The 17,680-nt window shown below is 43.4% G+C and overlaps 1 protein-coding gene across 2 annotated transcripts in view; it reads right to left on the reverse strand.

The window, feature by feature from the left end:
- Positions 1-281: 281 nt before the first annotated feature.
- tmem268 (transmembrane protein 268) overlaps positions 282-17,680 on the reverse strand; it is an 18,030-nt gene continuing 631 nt past the window's right edge. Inside the window, exons 1-9 of one of the 2 annotated variants that reach the window (XM_063186067.1) lie at positions 15,759-16,227; positions 11,887-12,034; positions 8,635-8,729; positions 6,694-6,801; positions 6,220-6,378; positions 4,345-4,455; positions 3,066-3,161; positions 808-1,032; positions 282-541 (exon numbers count right to left, since the gene is read on the reverse strand). In XM_063186067.1, the coding sequence (XP_063042137.1) occupies positions 371-541; positions 808-1,032; positions 3,066-3,161; positions 4,345-4,455; positions 6,220-6,378; positions 6,694-6,801; positions 8,635-8,729; positions 11,887-12,013 (1,092 nt within the window). In that variant the 5' untranslated portion in view covers positions 12,014-12,034; positions 15,759-16,227 and the 3' untranslated portion in view covers positions 282-370. Of the gene's footprint in view, positions 542-807; positions 1,033-3,065; positions 3,162-4,344; positions 4,456-6,219; positions 6,379-6,693; positions 6,802-8,634; positions 8,730-11,886; positions 12,035-15,758; positions 16,228-17,680 lie in introns of those variants that run through there. The other variant, XM_063186068.1, reaches the window with a different exon arrangement.

Below are 17,680 nucleotides of genomic sequence, written 5' to 3' on the forward strand. Positions count from 1 at the left end.
CGAGTCCCTATGCAGCTGCCTCAGCAATCTTAACAGCCATATAATAATGGAAACTGTAGAGTCTAGTACACAAAATGGTCTGTGTATGCAGGTGCCTCAGCAATTTTAACAGCCTGGAAAAGGAAAGTCACTTATGGCCTGTGGGGATAGCCGTGTGTGTGTGTGTGTGTGTGTGTGTGTGTGTGTGTGTGTGTGTGTGTGTGTGTGTGTGTGTGTGTGTGTGCGCGCGCGCGTGTGTGTGTGTGTCCAAGCCCCAAGGAGGATTTTAAGTGTGCGGACCTCTCACTCCGAAGCTGCGGTCTGCCTTTGTCCTGTCCTGCACCTTTTCCTGGGATGTGCCCAATCAATCTTCACATTATGGACGCATCATTCATTGTAGGACCTTCTGCCTGACGTACTGACACAGACACAAGACGTCCCTTTTGCAGTGCGATTGGCCCTCCTCCGCCGCCCGTCCCCTCGGGGCTCGGGGCAGCCTATCAGAGATCAGCAGCTTCACGTAGGAGGAGCTGTACGTCAGCAGGAGCTGTCTGGCTATGTCCTGCAGAGAAAGAAGAAAAATACAAGCAAAATATACAAAATGATTATTATAAAATTCTGGAGAACAGCGATTGTTTTTGGACATTATGATGCTGGATATTGCATCTAAAAATGACCTAAAGGGCACCCTGTTATGCAAGAATTTTTTTCTTGTCTAAAAAAAAAGGAGATTTTACAGATAAAATGCTGGAAGGTGTAGATGATGCTTGAACTCTGCAATATTCTGAAACAGTCACTCTCCGTTTGTCACTGTGTAGGCTTCTGTACCTGAGGGGGTTTGCTGAGATCTGGTACGAGGCTGATGTTTTTGGTGAGCTTTGTCTCCTCCCTCTGGCTGGAGGTGGTACTGCCGTCTCTGTCCTCGTTATCCCCCAGCAAGGGCCGCTCCTCGTCACGCTCGTCGCCGTCACGGCCAAACGGTGTGTCATCTGGGTCATAGGTCGTGACCTCTGTCACTAAGGTCACATGAGACATCCTCTTTTTCATTTGCTTCTGAAATCGTGTCAAAATGCACAAACATTTCATTTTAACATAAATGGTTACATATGTCTAAATTCAGCTCTGTTATCTGCAACTTGATAGTTGATATATTTAATATTTTTATGGCATTGTTATACATGTTATACTATACATATTATACATACATATAGGACCTGTAGCACCTTGGTACTTTTGGCTTAAAGGGGCCGCTCATAATTACCGCGTAGCGGCACAGAACTAACTCACTGATGGGCCCCGCATTTTTTGTAATTTTTTTTGCACATTTCTGAAAGTTGGGGCCCATGAGGGTGCGTGGCCCACTGGGAAATGCCCGCTATGCCAGAGATGACCAGTGCAGCCCTCACATGCAGGATGAAGGGAACATGAGGGTACACTGCGACCATCTCCCTAAGAAGGTTATTATGAGTAGTGATGAAGCATTTTTTCGTGTGAGCTTTTTAATGTAGGCTATATTATATACAATGTCATAAATACCGCTAGGCATTGGTGTCGGGCCCTCAGGCGTCAAAAAGTGCCCGGGCCCTTTTCAGATCCCAGTCCAGCCCTGGCCTTGTACCAACTCACAAATGGACTGTGGCAGGTAAGACACTGGGTCTGTTTTGGGGTATTGATTGATCTTTCTCAGGACTACCTGGCTGCTGCCAAAGCCTCATCCCTGCTGTGTCCAACATCAAGGGGGTTTGTTTTGCCACAGCAGGGCGTTGTAAGTCTATACAGATCAATACTATTGTAGTACACAACACAATACATTTCAGAGGTGCCGACTCAAGTCAGGGGATCAACATTTTTAAAGGGACACTGTGTGAGATTTTTAGTTGTTTATTTCCAAAATTCATGCTACCCATTCACTAATGTTACCTTTTTCATGAAATTCAAGTATTCATTATGACTGGAAAAAAATCATTTTTCATACATGTAAAGGGGAATCTTCTCTATGGTCCGCCATTTTGAATTTCCAGAAATAGCCATTCTTAGCTGCAAAAAGGACTGTACTTGGGCCATACTACAAAATATTAGTGTATTACTGAGTAAACAAAAGGTCAAATTTGGCAATAGGCGACACAGTTTCAATTAGCAGCATAGTTAGCAGCATTGTTTCCTGCACAGTGTCCCTTTAAAGGACCACTTCAGTCAATTTCAATATGCTGTTGTATTGCACATGCTACCCTTGACTTGTCAGTACCCGGTGATGCCACATTTTTTTTTGGCTCAGCCCTTGTTTGCCAGTGTTTGTTTGCATTTTTTTTAAAATAACATAGGCCTGCTCCAAATATTTTCCCAAAAGGTACCGCTGTTTGCTAGTTCTCTGCTGATGTATAACCTTTTGGATGTTTTTGGGAATAAATAAAAACGTTTTTAAAAAAAAAGATGTAAACAAAGCGCTGCCCCCATTACAATGACCAGGATCTCGGAAAAGGCTGAAGAAGAAAAAAATAAATAAAACTCAGGTACTGACAAGTCCAGGGTAATGTGAGCATTACAACTGCATGTTGAAATTGACTGAAGTTGTCCTTTAACACTATTCCAGTTGGCCCCTGCTGTACTCTGGGTGTTGAATTAACACTGCAGATTTTACTGTGAAACTGATACAGCCAGGACAGGCTTAGTCGGCTGGGCACTGTTTGATTCCCAACTGGGGTCATTTCCCGAGCCTCCCCCATCTCTCTCTCCCACTCATTTCCTATCACACTAAAGTTGAATATATATATATACAGTATATTAAACAAACAAAAAACCCTGATACAGTCAGGCCAGGCTACCTTCAGATCCTCCCAACCTCTCTCCCACTCATTTCCTATACCACTCTTAAATAATAGTAAACAAATAAACATAAATAAACAAAAAGTTGAAAAAAAAAAATATTAGTAGCCTCTTACTGCAGCAGGGGTCGCCGGCGACCCTATTCACTTGCTGAAAATGCTTAACTACATCATAACAACATTGCTATGACATTACAGAGAGCCATAGCGCTGCTCTAAAGGGTTTTAAACAAAAAAACCCCTGATAAAGTCAAGCCAGGATACCTTCAGGTCCTCCCAGCCCAGACCAGCATCCTCCTCCTCCAGGTGCTCAGCCAGGGCCTCCACACACGGAGACAGGTCCCAGTACAAGCAGAAGAGCTGAAAACACATCAAGACAGCCTAGTTCATGACCTTACTGTATCTGGGGTCGCCGGTGGGCCTATTCACTACCTGCTGAAAATACTAACTCCATCACATCATACTACATCATAACAACATTGCTATGACAGTAACGACAGCCTTAAGTAACAGATTAAGACATAGCCATTAGCACAGTAAGGTTATAACATATGCTCTGCACTAAGGGGTTAAATACCTCCGCCAAGGAGGTTACCGTATGTTTTTGGTCACGTTTGTTTGTCTGTTTGCCTGTCTGTCTGTCTGTCTGTCAACAGAATAATTCAAAAGGTTATGAACGGATTTGGATGAAACTTTGTGCAGTTGTTGGAAATGACCAAAGGAGCAAGTGATAAAATGTTGGTGGTGATCACGATACAGACTCAGGATTTTTAAAAATATTCTTCACCATTGCAGAATAGGATGAATGTTGACATTTCTGTTTCTAATTCCAGAAAAAGAAAGCAGAAAGACTTTAAAAACAATACGGTGTAGCATTGTCAAATGTTCTATCAAACAGCGTCCTTGTCGGAGGTCTGAAGTCTCTGAGTGCATTTTTTTCTTTATATTTTTAGTTTTAACCTTTATTTGTATAATGTTTTATTTTTGTATAATGTTTTATTTTTAGCCTTTATTTGTATAATGTGTTGGTTCCACTCTCAACGTTGTTGAATTAACTGGAAAATTCACTGCCTTCATACCTTCATGGTACCAGTGCAGTGGGTGTAATGTAATGTAGTGTAATGTAATGTAATGTAATGTAATGTAATGTAATGTAAGTTACCTTCATGGTGCCAGTGCAGTGGGTGTAATGTAATGTAATGTAATGTAATGTAAGTTACCTTCATGGTGCCTGTACAGTGGGTAATGTAGTGTAATGTAACGTACCTTCATGGTGCCAGTGCAGTGTGTGTAATGTACAGTGGGTAATGTAGTGTAATGTAACGTACCTTCATGGTGCCTGTACAGTGGGTGTAATGTACTGTAATGTAATGTAATGTAATGTACCTTCATGGTGCCAGTGCAGTGTGTGTAATGTAATGTAATGTAATGTAATGTAAGTTACCTTCATGGTGCCAGTGCAGTGGGTGTAATGTAATGTAATGTAATGTAGTGTAACGTACCTTCATGGTGCCAGTGCAGTGGGTAATGTAGTGTAACGTACCTTCATGGTGCCAGTGCAGTGTGTGACCCAGTCTGCCACTCCTATGAGGAGACGATGCCTACTCAGCCTCTCATTCACCAGGATCAGCCGGGCGTCCGTGTTGGCGCTGATCTACACAATAGATGGACATTTTACAATTACAATGGATACGTTTACATGAGACCTTTAATTCAGAATTACCTTCATGGTCCCAGTGCAGTGGGTAATGTAAGGTAATATAACCAGGATCAGCCGGGCGTCCGTGTTGGCGCTGATCTACACAGCAGATACAGAGATTCTTTAAGTATAGAGATATGCCAATGTAATAGGTTTCTATGGGCACCTAACATGACCAGGTTCTGGTCTGCCTAAAGGGGCGTGTCATAATGCTCCTAGCATTGAATAGAACAGTCCTCAGGTCTGCCTAGGTCTGCCTAAAGGGGGATTTCCCCCCCAATAATAGAACCCGGAAACAATGGGCCAATGGAACCTCTCTCTCTTTACTCTCTCTGGTAGATACATAGGCATGTTAGGGAACAGTAGCATGCACAGACAGCATGTGCCATCAGCCATTTTGTGTTTTACATTTTGCAGTTTTTCCTTTTGAAGTATATGATAGAAAATGTGATAACAATAACTGTATTTGTATAACACAAATCATACAAGACATTCAGTTCAATGTGCTCCTAACCTGCAGGTCTCCTAAAGGGGCATTCACCTGACGTCACATGGATCCAGGAAAAGTATGATCTTAATATATATCTTAATATGTCATAGAACAGGGTTTCCCAAACTGTGGTGTGCGCGGTCTGCCACAAGGGGGTGCGCGAGCTGAATAGAGCAATGGTGGATATGTGTGTTTTTTATATCCTACATTAATGAGCACAGGGTAGTTTTAATTGTTTGGTTAATTGTATGCTGGAAGGATCCATATGAAGTGTAATTTATAACATGCAACAAGTTCCATTGTAATGATGGCAGAAAAATCATCAAGTCGATTGGAAATGAGGATTGGCCAAAATGTGCGGCTGTGCAATATTCGCGTAGGGGGTGCGCGAACCACATTGAAATGCAAAAGGGGGCGGGGGAAAAGTTTGGGAAGCACTGTCATAGAAGATGCAAAAGTTCAAAGATCTTTGAACCTTGAAAAGTATGGGCATAATATATCTTAATGTATCAGAAGATGTATTAGATGTGTGTCTGTACCTGTTTGCTGCTGTGGGGCAGGGTGAAGTATGGGCTTAATATATCTTAATATGTCATCGAGGATGTGTGGCTGTGCTGTACCTCTTTGCTGCTGTGGTGTATCAGAAGATGTAGAAGATGTGTGGCTGTACCTGTTTGCTGCTGTGGTGCAGCGTGAAGTATGGGCTTAATATATCTTAATATGTCATCGAGGATGTGTGGCTGTGCTGTACCTCTTTGCTGCTGTGGTGCAGCGTGAGGTATGGGCTTAATATATCTACATCTGAAGAGTTCAGATGCAAAACCCCCTAATTCCATTTCTGAAGACCTGCACTTCTATATGTTTAGAGAACCCCGTTGCTGTTTTGGTTTACATTCACATACTTGATAATACATATAAATAGTTATATTACATGAATAAAATAAAAAACTATGCAATTTTGATAGCTTTGTATTAAATAAAAATGAATTAAGATTATTTTCTGAAAAGGCACTTAGGGGGTTTTGCATCTGAACTCTACATTTGTCATCGAGAATGTGTGGCTGTGCTGTACCTGTTTGCTGCTGTGGGGCAGGGTGAAGTATGGGCTTAATATATCTTAATATGTCATCGAGGATGTTTGGCTGTACCTGTTTGCTGCTGTGGTGCAGCGTGAAGTATGGGCTTAATATATCTTAATATGTCATCGAGGATGTGTGGCTGTGCTGTACCTCTTTGCTGCTGTGGTGCAGCGTGAGCAGGATGGTGGCGCTGAGCAGCACGGAGATGAGGCTGACACACAGACACATGACCCAGAAGTCAGTCACCGGGGTGACCAGGTAGACGTGCACCGTAGAGTACACAGCACACCACAGCACCAAGTAGATCACCTGCACACACACACACACACACACACACACACACACACACACACACACACACACACACACACACACACACACACACACACACACACACACACACACACACACACACACACACACACACACACACACAGCAGATGCTTTCTGAATACACATAATAATGCACTAGTTTCCATGTTGTGTTCACTGACAATCAAGGATAAAGTACTATAGGCAATCACACGAATGCAAAACGGATTCAGACATCAAACGCATGCAAAACATATGTTGAACTTGGAACACATTTTCTTCAAAAAATCTGCATAGCTGCATAATCATTACCGGGGCCAGGATGAAGTTGAAGATGTTGGAGTTGAAGAAAAGGTATCGCCGAACAGACCGACGCCCGAGGGCAATTTGGAGAGGAGCTTCAAAGTCCTGCGGCGGGACCTGTCAAACAAAAACAATGACATGGGGTACAGTAAGACTACAGACCTGGGGTGCGTTTCTCGATTCTTGTCTTTGCTAACCGTCTTAAGTCAGTCTTGAGTTGGTCGTAAGTTGCTCTTGAGTTGGTCTTAAGTTGGTCTTAAGTTGGTCTTCAGTTGGTCTTTAGACGCAAGACCAACTTAAGAATAACTTAAGAACAACTTAAGAACAACTTAAGACCAACTCAAGACCTTGGTTACAACGTTGGTCTTAAGAACGAACAAAATGGCTAAAGTCGTTAGCAAAGGCGTAGCGTTTCTCGAAAACATCTTTGCTAACTAAGGTAGCAACATACTTGGTTGCAATGCAATTTCTGATTTGCTAAATGGTTCTCTAAGTTCAAGTTCAAGTTCAAGTTGGTTTTATTGTCAATTTCTTTTACATGCACTGGTCATACAAAGAATTTGAAATTACATTTCTTGCTTTCCCATGCAGACATAGACTAATCTAGGTAAGGACATAGACAGTATAGACATAGACAGTACTCATACATGGACATAAGACAGTATGTGCATAGACAGTGCTCATACAGACATTTAAAATGCATCTAACTGGAAACGAACCAAACCGTCAAAGTCGCCGGCACAGCAACCCAGTGCCCCACCGCTACTGTATAGGCCATGGCAAGGCCGGCCTACATTTCACATGTGTCCTAATTTGACTTTAACAACAGTATGCTGTATGTCGTGACTGTAAAGATTTTGAAAGGAAGTGGTAATTTAGAGAAGTGATAAAGGAACGAACGGCTGTTTTGACAACTGCCCTAGAACTCAACAAAACATGAATTGTTGGTACTACACAGACAGAGAACAGACAGACAGACGGACGGACGGACAGACAGACAGACAGACAGACAGACAGACAGACAGACAGACGGACGGACGGACGGACGGACGGACGGACGGACGGACGGACGGACGGACGGACGGACGGACGGACGGACGGAAACTATGAATTTTAGACTCTTTTAGGGTCTGAAGAAGACAGTAGTCGCAACACGTCAGCCCATCTCATTAAAGGCTTTTTAACTTCACCAGCAGTGTGCCTTGGAATCTTTGGCAGACCTTATCAACAGCCACAACTGGAGCTAAGTCTGACCATAATTTTAAGAAACTTTATTTCCTTGAGCCAAAGAGCACCTGCTAAAGAGAAAAAAGTGAAGCAGCCCTCCTCCATGATCAACATTCCCTAGTGAACAGTTGAGTTATTTTAGCATGAGACTATGAATTGTTGGTACTACACCAGGGGTAGGGAACCTACAGTATGTCTCGAGGGCTGTTTATGGCCCTTGAGGCCGTTTGATCCGGCCTCCGACATCATTTCAATGTTATGCAGCTTCACATGAAATGTAACATATTTTGTAATGGAATCTTATAAATTACATTTGCATTACAATTACGTTATATTCAGGGGACCAAGAGAAGGTGGGGTCTGTTTTAAAGGTGGCTGCCTTCAATATAGGCCTAAAGTGCCGGGGGGAATCGTGGTTTGTGTTCATAGTGCGACCCTGTGAGGACTTTGAGGGCCCTTGGAGGAATTTGAAATGGCCCCTCGGATGAAAAAGGTTCCCCACCCCTGCAATACACAGCCAGAGAACAGACAGACAGACAGACAGACAGACAGACAGACAGACAGACAGACAGACAGACAGACAGACAGACAGAAACCATGCATTGTTGGCACTTCACAGTCAGAGAACAGACAGACAGACAGACAGACAGACAGAAAGACAGACAGACAGACAGACAGACAGACAGACAGACAGAATGTGAAGTGGAGCATGCGGTCGGTCACCTGGAAGCCCTGTTTGTCCAGCTGGTCTCTGCAGTGCGACAGGTCAAACTTGGGACTGAAGACAGAAGAGCTGGACACAGCCCACACCTCCTTACCTGCAGTACACACAAAAGACAAAAAGACAAAAATCACCCTGAAATCCAACACAAGACAAAAAAGTACCCTGACATCCAACACACATAGTAGGCCTATAATAATAATAATTAATAATACACTAAAAACACAAAGCCTACTTATTATTCTGTGTATTTCCTGTGACCTTTGTGTCTGCAAGTGGTGTCATGTTTATGTCCTCGAATGTAAGTCACTTTGGATAGAAGAAGTGTCTGCCAAGTGCAATGGGATGTCATTTAATAATAATAATAAATGTAATGGTAGATGACAATAGATAAACCAGGGTAAGTTAAAGGGCTATGCCACTATTTGGGGGCTTGATACAGTTAAAATTGTTGGCTGGGGGTTATAAAGGTGATAAAGTGTCTTATTTTTCATGTTCAGCGTTGTCTTGCTTTAAGACAAGCTAAAAGAAGGAGTATGTAGCTAAGCTTGTGAAAGTCATGGATCACTGTAGCATGTAGCATGCTACACGGATCCATTGACTTTCACTAGCTTAGCGACATGCTCCCTCTTTTAACTTGTCTTAAAGCAAGACAACGGCTTACATGAAAAATAATACACTTTACCACCTTTATAAACCCCAGCCAACGATTTTAACTGTATTAAGCCCCAAAATAGTGGCATACCCCTTTAATGAATGTAATAATAGATGACAATAGGTTGACAAGCCCTCTGTTTCTTAAGGCTCTCTGTAGCAATGTTGTTCAGCAAGGAGTGACTAGGCCCGTTGACAAGTCCATCTGCAGTAAGAGGCTACAAAGACAAATGAAGGAAGAATGCAGACCACAGGAAACATCTCGAGATCTCACTACCTCACACTGCATGATAATCAGGCTGTCTAACTGTTCAGCAACAACATGATAAGATCGGTAGCAGGGCCGCTGACAGCTTTGACCGGGCCTCGGGCAAAATCATCTGAAAGGGCCCCTCTCTCAATACATACAATGTAATGATGTCCCAATTCTAGGCCCCCTCTTTCCCTGGGCCCGGGACAATTGACCCCCTTGTCCCCCCCATGTCAGCTTCTCTGCCATGAGGAGCAAAAAAATGTGGTCACTTCACACTTGACTTGTGAACTTAAGGCTCTCTGTAGCAATGTTGTTCAGCAAGGAGTGATTAAGGCCCGTTGACAGTGAAGTCCATCTGCAGTAAGAGGCTACAAAGACAAATGAAGAAGGCGGACCACAGGAAACATCTCGAGATCTCGCTACCTCACACTGCATGATAATCAGGCTGTTCAACTACTCAGCGACACCCAGGGGCGTAGCTAGCAGCACACTGTGGGCCCTATGAGTATGTACAGTCAGCTCCAATGCCCCCCCCCCCCCAACCATATATCTACATCAGTGATTCTCAAAGTGTGGTCCGGGGACCACTGGTGGTCCGCGACACAGCTCAGGTGGTCCGCGAGGGGATTTCTACTTTTCAAGACAAGCTAGCAGTAGGCTATATTTCTAACATTGTTACAAAGCTTAACATAGCTGAAGTCATATTTTCACCACAATAAGACAGGCTTGTAAATGTGCATAAGAAGTAAGCGAAATGAGCAGTGTCAAATTAGCACCCATTAACTGTAAATTCAGTTGACAGGTGGTCCCTGAACATTTTTGGGGGGACAAAGTGGTCCTCTGCCTGAAAAGGTTTGAGAAACACTGCTCTACATAAATCAGACTGTGTGTGGGCCCCTTTATATACATGGGGCTCTGGTGATTCAGTCACACTTCACCCCTCTGGACGACACACCTGGCAACAACACGATATGATCGCGAGGAGCAAAAAATGCGGTTACACTTCACACTTAACACTTCACACTTGACACAGCCGATAGAGTGCATCGCAAGATGAGAGGGTGTTAACCTGAATAAATCATCTAGTTTTAACCATCCTGCCTGTGTAGCAAGCCAGTGCCCTACCATTAGAGTCAAGGCAAGGCCTTGAACTGTATGTCTTACCGTTGGTCTGAAAAGAAAGTGAATAAAGAAGCACTCATCAGATTTCTTTTTTCTTTTTTAATTGCCTCACATCACAGACGTTTCGGGCTTACACCGTTCTTCAGTGTGAAATGGCGAATTGCCATTTCACACTGAAGAAGGGTGTAAGCCCGAAACGTCTGTGATGTGAGGCGATTAAAAATGGAAAAAAGAAATCTGATTTGTGCTTCTTTATTCACATACTTTTGAGATTTGAGTTCAGTCATTGACGAAGTTAAGCACCCAGTGTAAAGTATAAGAAGACAAGGTGTTGAGCGCGCTTCCTGATCCTTTTACCGTTGGTCTGGATAGGAGCTCTGCTGACAATTCCAGACCAATATCAAAGTGCAAGAAAAGACAAGTAACAGTGATGGACCAATAACAGTAAAGTGATGAAGTAATAAGATAATAACTGAGCATTTAACATTGGTGAGTGATGTGACAGTGATGGGCCAGTGATAAAACAGTAATAATAAAGTGATGGAATAATATATAAGAATTTAATCCATTAGCCTGGAGACACATACTGTATATGCTGGATACAGGCTCTGGAGATTTAAGAGTTGTTATTAAAAATGTGGGTAAGTTAGAGCTGAATGAACACATTCTAAGGCAAAACGAGGGTGCTAGCTTTTAAATGCAATTCATTTCATGTTTGTATGTGCTTCAGAGGCTGAGATATTTAGGATTTAATAGACAGAGGGCACCCTTTCCCAAAAAGGGCTTAGGACAAAATGGGTTAGCCCCTTAATGCACTCCGTACCTCCTGTGGCACGCTGTAATAGACATTGAAAGTTAACTACTATAGTACTACAATACTATGACATGACACAGGGCCTTTAGCAGAGATTCTTTAAGTATATAGAGATATGCCAATGTAATAGGTTGCTATGGGCACCTAACATGACCAGGTTCCGTTCTGCCTAAAGGGGCGTGTCATAATACTCCTAGCATTGAATAGAACAGTCCTTAGGTCTGCCTAAAGGGGGATTTCCCCCCCTCCCCCTTGCAATGATAGAACCCGGAAACAATGGGCCAATGGAACCTCTCTCTCTCTCTACTCTCTCTGCCTTTAGTAATACATTACGACTTAGTCATTGCCATACTGGTAACAGCAAATGTATAACACTGTGTTAGGTTCAGATATAGAGGAAAATGGTCTTACCATTGCTCTGGATAGGAGCTCTGCTGTTCTGCAGTGTGGGCGTGTGGGAGGGCTGAAGATTGGACTCCACATCGCTCGTTATTCCGTTCATACTATCCCGTGGTGCCGATCGGGGCCTGTCCTCCATCTCGACCTTGTATTATGACCCCTGAGGAGATCAAAAGAGATATTTGTATAGTAGGCCTACATTATATTCCTACATGATTGTGCATTACTATGTACTACCTACACACATTCCTGCAGCATTTTATGACCACCCTCATAAGATTATGAAAGAAAACATTTGTAGTATTAACAAGTTTTTCCTTGACGGATTAAGGAGTAAAGTGCTTCAGGGTGAAGAAATGCTTTGAGCCTCCACAGCAGGGCCGCTGACAGCTTTGCCTGGGCCCAGGACAAAACCATCTGAAAGGGCCCCAAATCCAGTACATACAATGTATTGGGGACCAAATTCTGGGCCCCCTGTCTCCCTGGGCCCGGGACAAATTACCCCTTTGTCCCCCTCTGTCGGCTTCCCTGCTACCCAGGGGTCTGTGCAGTTCACTCGAACCCTACAGCGGCCTCTATAAGGGGCTTAATACCTTACAGCGGCCTGCATAGGGGGCTTAATACCCTACAGCGGACTTTATGTAAGGGTTAACGTTCGGCGAGAAGGTCGCTACCGTGGAATAGCAGCACGACAGAGAGAATCTTTAGACCCCGACGCGGAGCGGAGGGGTCTTGTTCTCTCTGAAGTGCTGCTATTCCACAAAGCGACCGACTCGCCGAAAGTTAACCCGCTTATTATATGGATATACTTAAATGATTCACACATGGCGGGGACATTTCTTTAGGCCTATTTAATGTTAAGTCTATTATAGTTTTTAATGTCAAAAGATTGTTGCTGCGCAAAAACAAAACAGTGCCGTTTAGTTGTGGAACACCGCTAACAGCTAGGTAGCCAGGACAACAGGTGTTGTCTATCACAGCAGCTGATTAGAGTCTTGTTGAAAAGTCGCTTTAGCAGTGAAAAGTCTTGTTGCCATTGACAGCGGTCTGTTATAGACCAACCCGTCCGTTATCGAAAATGCTCATATGCTCAGGGTCGCTGGCAGCTATGGCCTGAAAGTGCCCCCTTTTGGGGTTTTGTCATATAGAATTATTATATGAACATACATTATATGAATATATATATATAGTATATACAGTATACGATGTGGCGAACCCAATTCTGGGGCCCTCGTCTCCCTGGCCTGAGACAACTCACCCCTTTGTCCCCCCTGTCAGCTTCCTATCTGGTATACAGTAAGTCTCTTTGTGTTGTTCTATGTCCAGCAAAACACTGTAGTTTGTCCCTATTCATTGTGATAGTTAAAAGTATTTAAGAAATTATGACCCAGGCCAGAATTGAGCCCGGATCACTAGCGTAGGAACCCACAGCGTAGTAACCCAGTGCCCTACCGTTAGGCCACTGCAGAGCTGCTAAAAGTATAAATCGATTGCACAACTGGACCACCGTATTAAAACGTCTCACTGCAGGAAATGGAATGTGTCCTGGATTGTGAGACATGCCCTCAACTCAGGGTTCAGGGTTCAAGTTAGTAATCTAACTGAGGTTCTGCCGTGGGCTAGCGGTAGGGCACTGGGTTATTACACCGGCGACCCGGGTTCGATTCCGGCCTGGGTCATTTGCCGATCATTCCCCCGTCTCTCTCTCCAACACTCGTTTCCTGTCTGTCCTCCACTGTCCTGTCAAAAATACAGGCAAAAAAGCCCTAAAAACATATATAAAAGAAATCTTTCTGAGAACACATAGTAGTTACATGCCGAAGAGATTTATGCTTAAAAAAAAACCCTCACTGTTTAAGAGAAATAATTTTGCACGACCTAATGCAATGTGAGATCAACAGAACATTAATACACTAATATTGGCAGAACAAATTAGAAGGAGTCAGTGACGTCCTCAAGGAGAGGGGATCCATCTATTGTGCAATGTTGATCTTTTTACACAAGCAGACTGATCACATGTTGTGCTGACTCGGAGCACCATGTCATGTGAAGTCACCGCGAAACAGAGAGAGGGCACCCAGGGGTGCCGACAGGGGGGGACAAAGGGGACAGTTGTCCCGGGCCCAGGGAGAGAGAGGGGGCCCAGAATTGGGTCCTCATTATTGGGGCTGGGGGGCCCTTTCAGACGACTCTGTCCTGGGCCCAGCCAAAGCTGTCAACGGCCCTGAGCGAGGGCACCTTCACTGCGAGCAGCCCCACGCAGAGCAGGTTCACAAGGGGAAGAAACTGTTAAGACATTCTCTGCATTTGTACATGTATTATTGAAAATATAAAATGTGATTAAAAAAAATGTAACCCGTAGTTAGGACTTTTGCTTTTTGTGTTTTTAAGATCTGCGGCAGAATGGGGGGCTTGTCTCAATGCTGTAACACCTCTGTTATGAGCAAGACCCCCATTCTGCCGCAGATCTTAAATGCTATCTCTGTCTCCTGTGTGGGTTTTCTTTCAGGTCAATTTGATAAGGTGATACAGTGAATTTATTCACAGAAACCATCACAGCTACATACTTCCCTTTCTTAACCCGTTAAGACACGGTGTTATGCATTTGCTGTTACCAGATTGGCAATGACCAAGTCGTAGTGCATTACTAAAGGACCTGTGTTATATTATAGTAGTGTAGTACTATGGTAGTTAACTTTTCAATGACAATTACAGTGTGCCACTGGAGATAGGCCGTGCATTAAGGGGCTGCGTTGTGCGGTCTTTGACTTTGACAGATACCTCCGACGGCGGCGACGATGTGATGTTAAGATAAACAGTAGGCTGACACATATTTGAAACTCTTGAACTGCAGTTGGTTTTCAGTTATTTCGTCCTTATCTCTAAGCCAACATGGAAACAGGAAATCGAGTTTCTACTTTCTCTTCTGAAACTCTCTCCCCGAATAGCCACCGATGTTTTACACCACCCCTTACACTAGATAAGCTGCTTACAGATGAAGTCAAGGGTAGAAGTTATACGTATACACATCACAAGCATACGGCCATGTTTTTTTTTTAACTGTAAATTAGCCTTTGTGTATACATATGGTCAGTGTGTCACAGATAGAGGAGACATACTGTCTGAAGCGTAGAGCAGAGTATAGAGTAGAGTAGAGTAGAGTACAATAGAGTAGAATAGAGTACAATAGAGTAGAATAAAGTAGAGCTTTTCTGTTTGTCTTTCCTGAAGGATACTAAGTTCTTTCATGGTACAGCACAGCACACTTACAAAAAACACACATCGCTAATTCAACCCTTAGAGAGTCGATTTAACATTTGCTTGTGTGTTTGGTCAACTTAGTAACTGTGTGCATAACATTAGAGTAGTCTAGAAAAGAAAAAAATAACAATATACAGTAGACTATGTCTTGAGTTGATTTAACACCTTCTAGTGTGTATTTATTGTACTTAGTTACTGTGCATAACATTAGGGTAGGCAAGAGAAGAAAAAGTAAACAATCTACAATAGACTACAATTTATACTACTATGTTGTTGTCGGAGCTCTAAATTGACCTATTTCACCACCAGTCAAAATAGCTAGTAGCCTAGATGTTAATCTTACTGGCTGACCACACACTCTTACCAATGGGTCAACGTGACTGGTGCAGTTTCTTTTCTACCCGTCAAACTGAAGCTCCACCAGCATTTGGCTGGTTGACTGGTGCTAATGTAGAGAGCCCTGTTTGTGGTATATACACAGTAAATTCTACAGTGCTCAGTTAACACTTAGAGAGTTGATTTGACATCATTTGGACTTAAATGAGCTCTGTAAGTGTTGAATTAACACCGCAACATTTGCTGTGTATAAGGATGGTCCAATATAGAGAGTGAGTCATACGTACACATCCACACAGATGAGCCAGCAAGTCTTCAGCAGCAGCAGCAGCAGCAGCCATGGTCACAGCAATGTGTTCAGTTCACCATCCCCATACGCAGCAGTCAGTCACAGCAATGTATTCAATTCACAGCAGTAGACCAAGTCATGCAAGAAAAGAGTCACAGCAATGTGTCTACCATCCCAATGTGTTCACTATTCCATGAGCAGTCACCAGTCTCCTCCAAAACTTCACGCCCCGAAGACAAAGTGATGCAAGACAGAGTCACAGCAATGTGTTCAATTCACCGTCCCATAGACAGCAGTCATTAGTCTGTCTCCTCCAAAAATCCACACCCTGAAGACCAAGTAGCCTAATGCAAAACAAGAGTCAGAGTAACAACTCCATATGACTAGAGACACTCCACGAGCTGCGTTTGCCTGTCTTCAGTCGTTCCACGACTCAAACATGTACACAATGAGATGTAGTGTATGTATGTATGTAGGCTATGTATGTATGTATGTAGGCTATGTATGTATAGCCTAGAAATCTAGACGCCCCTAGCGACCGCAAATTGAATTTGCTCCCGGGGGCAGTCTAGCGGACCCCGGTCGTTTTGCGAGGCTGAAAGTTATCCGATGACAGGGCCAATCAAATCGCGAGGGGGGCCGGGCTACCTAGTAAACAGGAAACTTTCTAAGAAGAAGCATGGTGTCCGTCCGTGCTACGTACAGCACGAAAGTGTTTACTTAATTTAAAAAGCCTGGATGATAATACATTTCGTGGCTGACATGGATTGGTGTAATAATACACCATGAACTTATGGGGCACAAATAGATCTCAACACATTACCATTTGATCATTCGGTGTTTTAAACTAGCTCGGTAAGCTAAGTTGAGCATTTTACAGAACCAGATAGTCACACGTTATTATCAGACCACTACTGTATGTGTAGAAGGAAATTGCTGCCCCAATTTCTAACAAGACACATGCCATTAAAAACGAGACATTTGGGAGCTTTGGGAGTCTTTGAGTAGCTTACTAAATAGATGGGAATGACACCGAGTCTACCAAGCTAGTGGCTAGCTAACCTGTCGTCAACAACACAGACCTAGGTATCCAGGTTAGGGTTAGTCTTGGAAAAAAAACTAGGGTTAGAAACAAAAAACTAACATCAAAAAGATAACTAGCTCCGTTATATGGCGGTGGGATCGATAGTCTGGCTAGTGGGAGCGAGCTGACCGGGGAGCGTCCTGCGTTGGGAGCGACAATCCGGGAAAGTTATGGATAGCTGGCTAGCTAACGCCGAACATGCCATGTTGACAACAATCATAAATATAACCGTTTAACAAGCTCCAAATTGCTCGACATTTTGCTGATTGATCAAGGAGGGTCATGTGGCTGAAAACGAGGCATTTTTTAACTGTATAAGTGAAAACACGATTTATTAGGAAACTTGTTTGTGGCTGTGGTCATCACACGAATTCACTGCTACGACGGCTGGAAGTTGCCGCGTCACCTACAAAGAGGCCCTCGCTAGTGGCTAGCTAACCTGTCGTCAATAGCAGAGCTAGGTATCCAGCCTTGTATTATATGCCGGCCCCAAATTCTAATAAGATCCATGTCATTAAAAACGAGACATTTGGGAGCTTTGAAAGTCTGTAAGTCGCTTACTAAATAGATGGGAATGACACCTGGTCTACCGACCTAGCGGCTAGCCATGTATTAGTTATGGGTATACAGCTAGCTAGCTAACACCGAACATGCCATGTTGACAACAATCATAAATATAACCATTTAACAAGCCCCAAATTGCTCGACATTTCGCTGATTGATCAAGGAGGGCCATGTGGTTGAAAACGATGCATTTTTGAACTGTATAAGTGAAAACACGATTTATTAGGAAACTTGTTTGTGGCTGTGGTCATCACACGAATTCACTGCTACGA

The sequence above is a fragment of the Engraulis encrasicolus genome, chromosome 20 (genome assembly GCF_034702125.1).
Source record: "Engraulis encrasicolus isolate BLACKSEA-1 chromosome 20, IST_EnEncr_1.0, whole genome shotgun sequence".
Taxonomy (NCBI): Eukaryota; Metazoa; Chordata; class Actinopteri; order Clupeiformes; family Engraulidae; genus Engraulis; species Engraulis encrasicolus.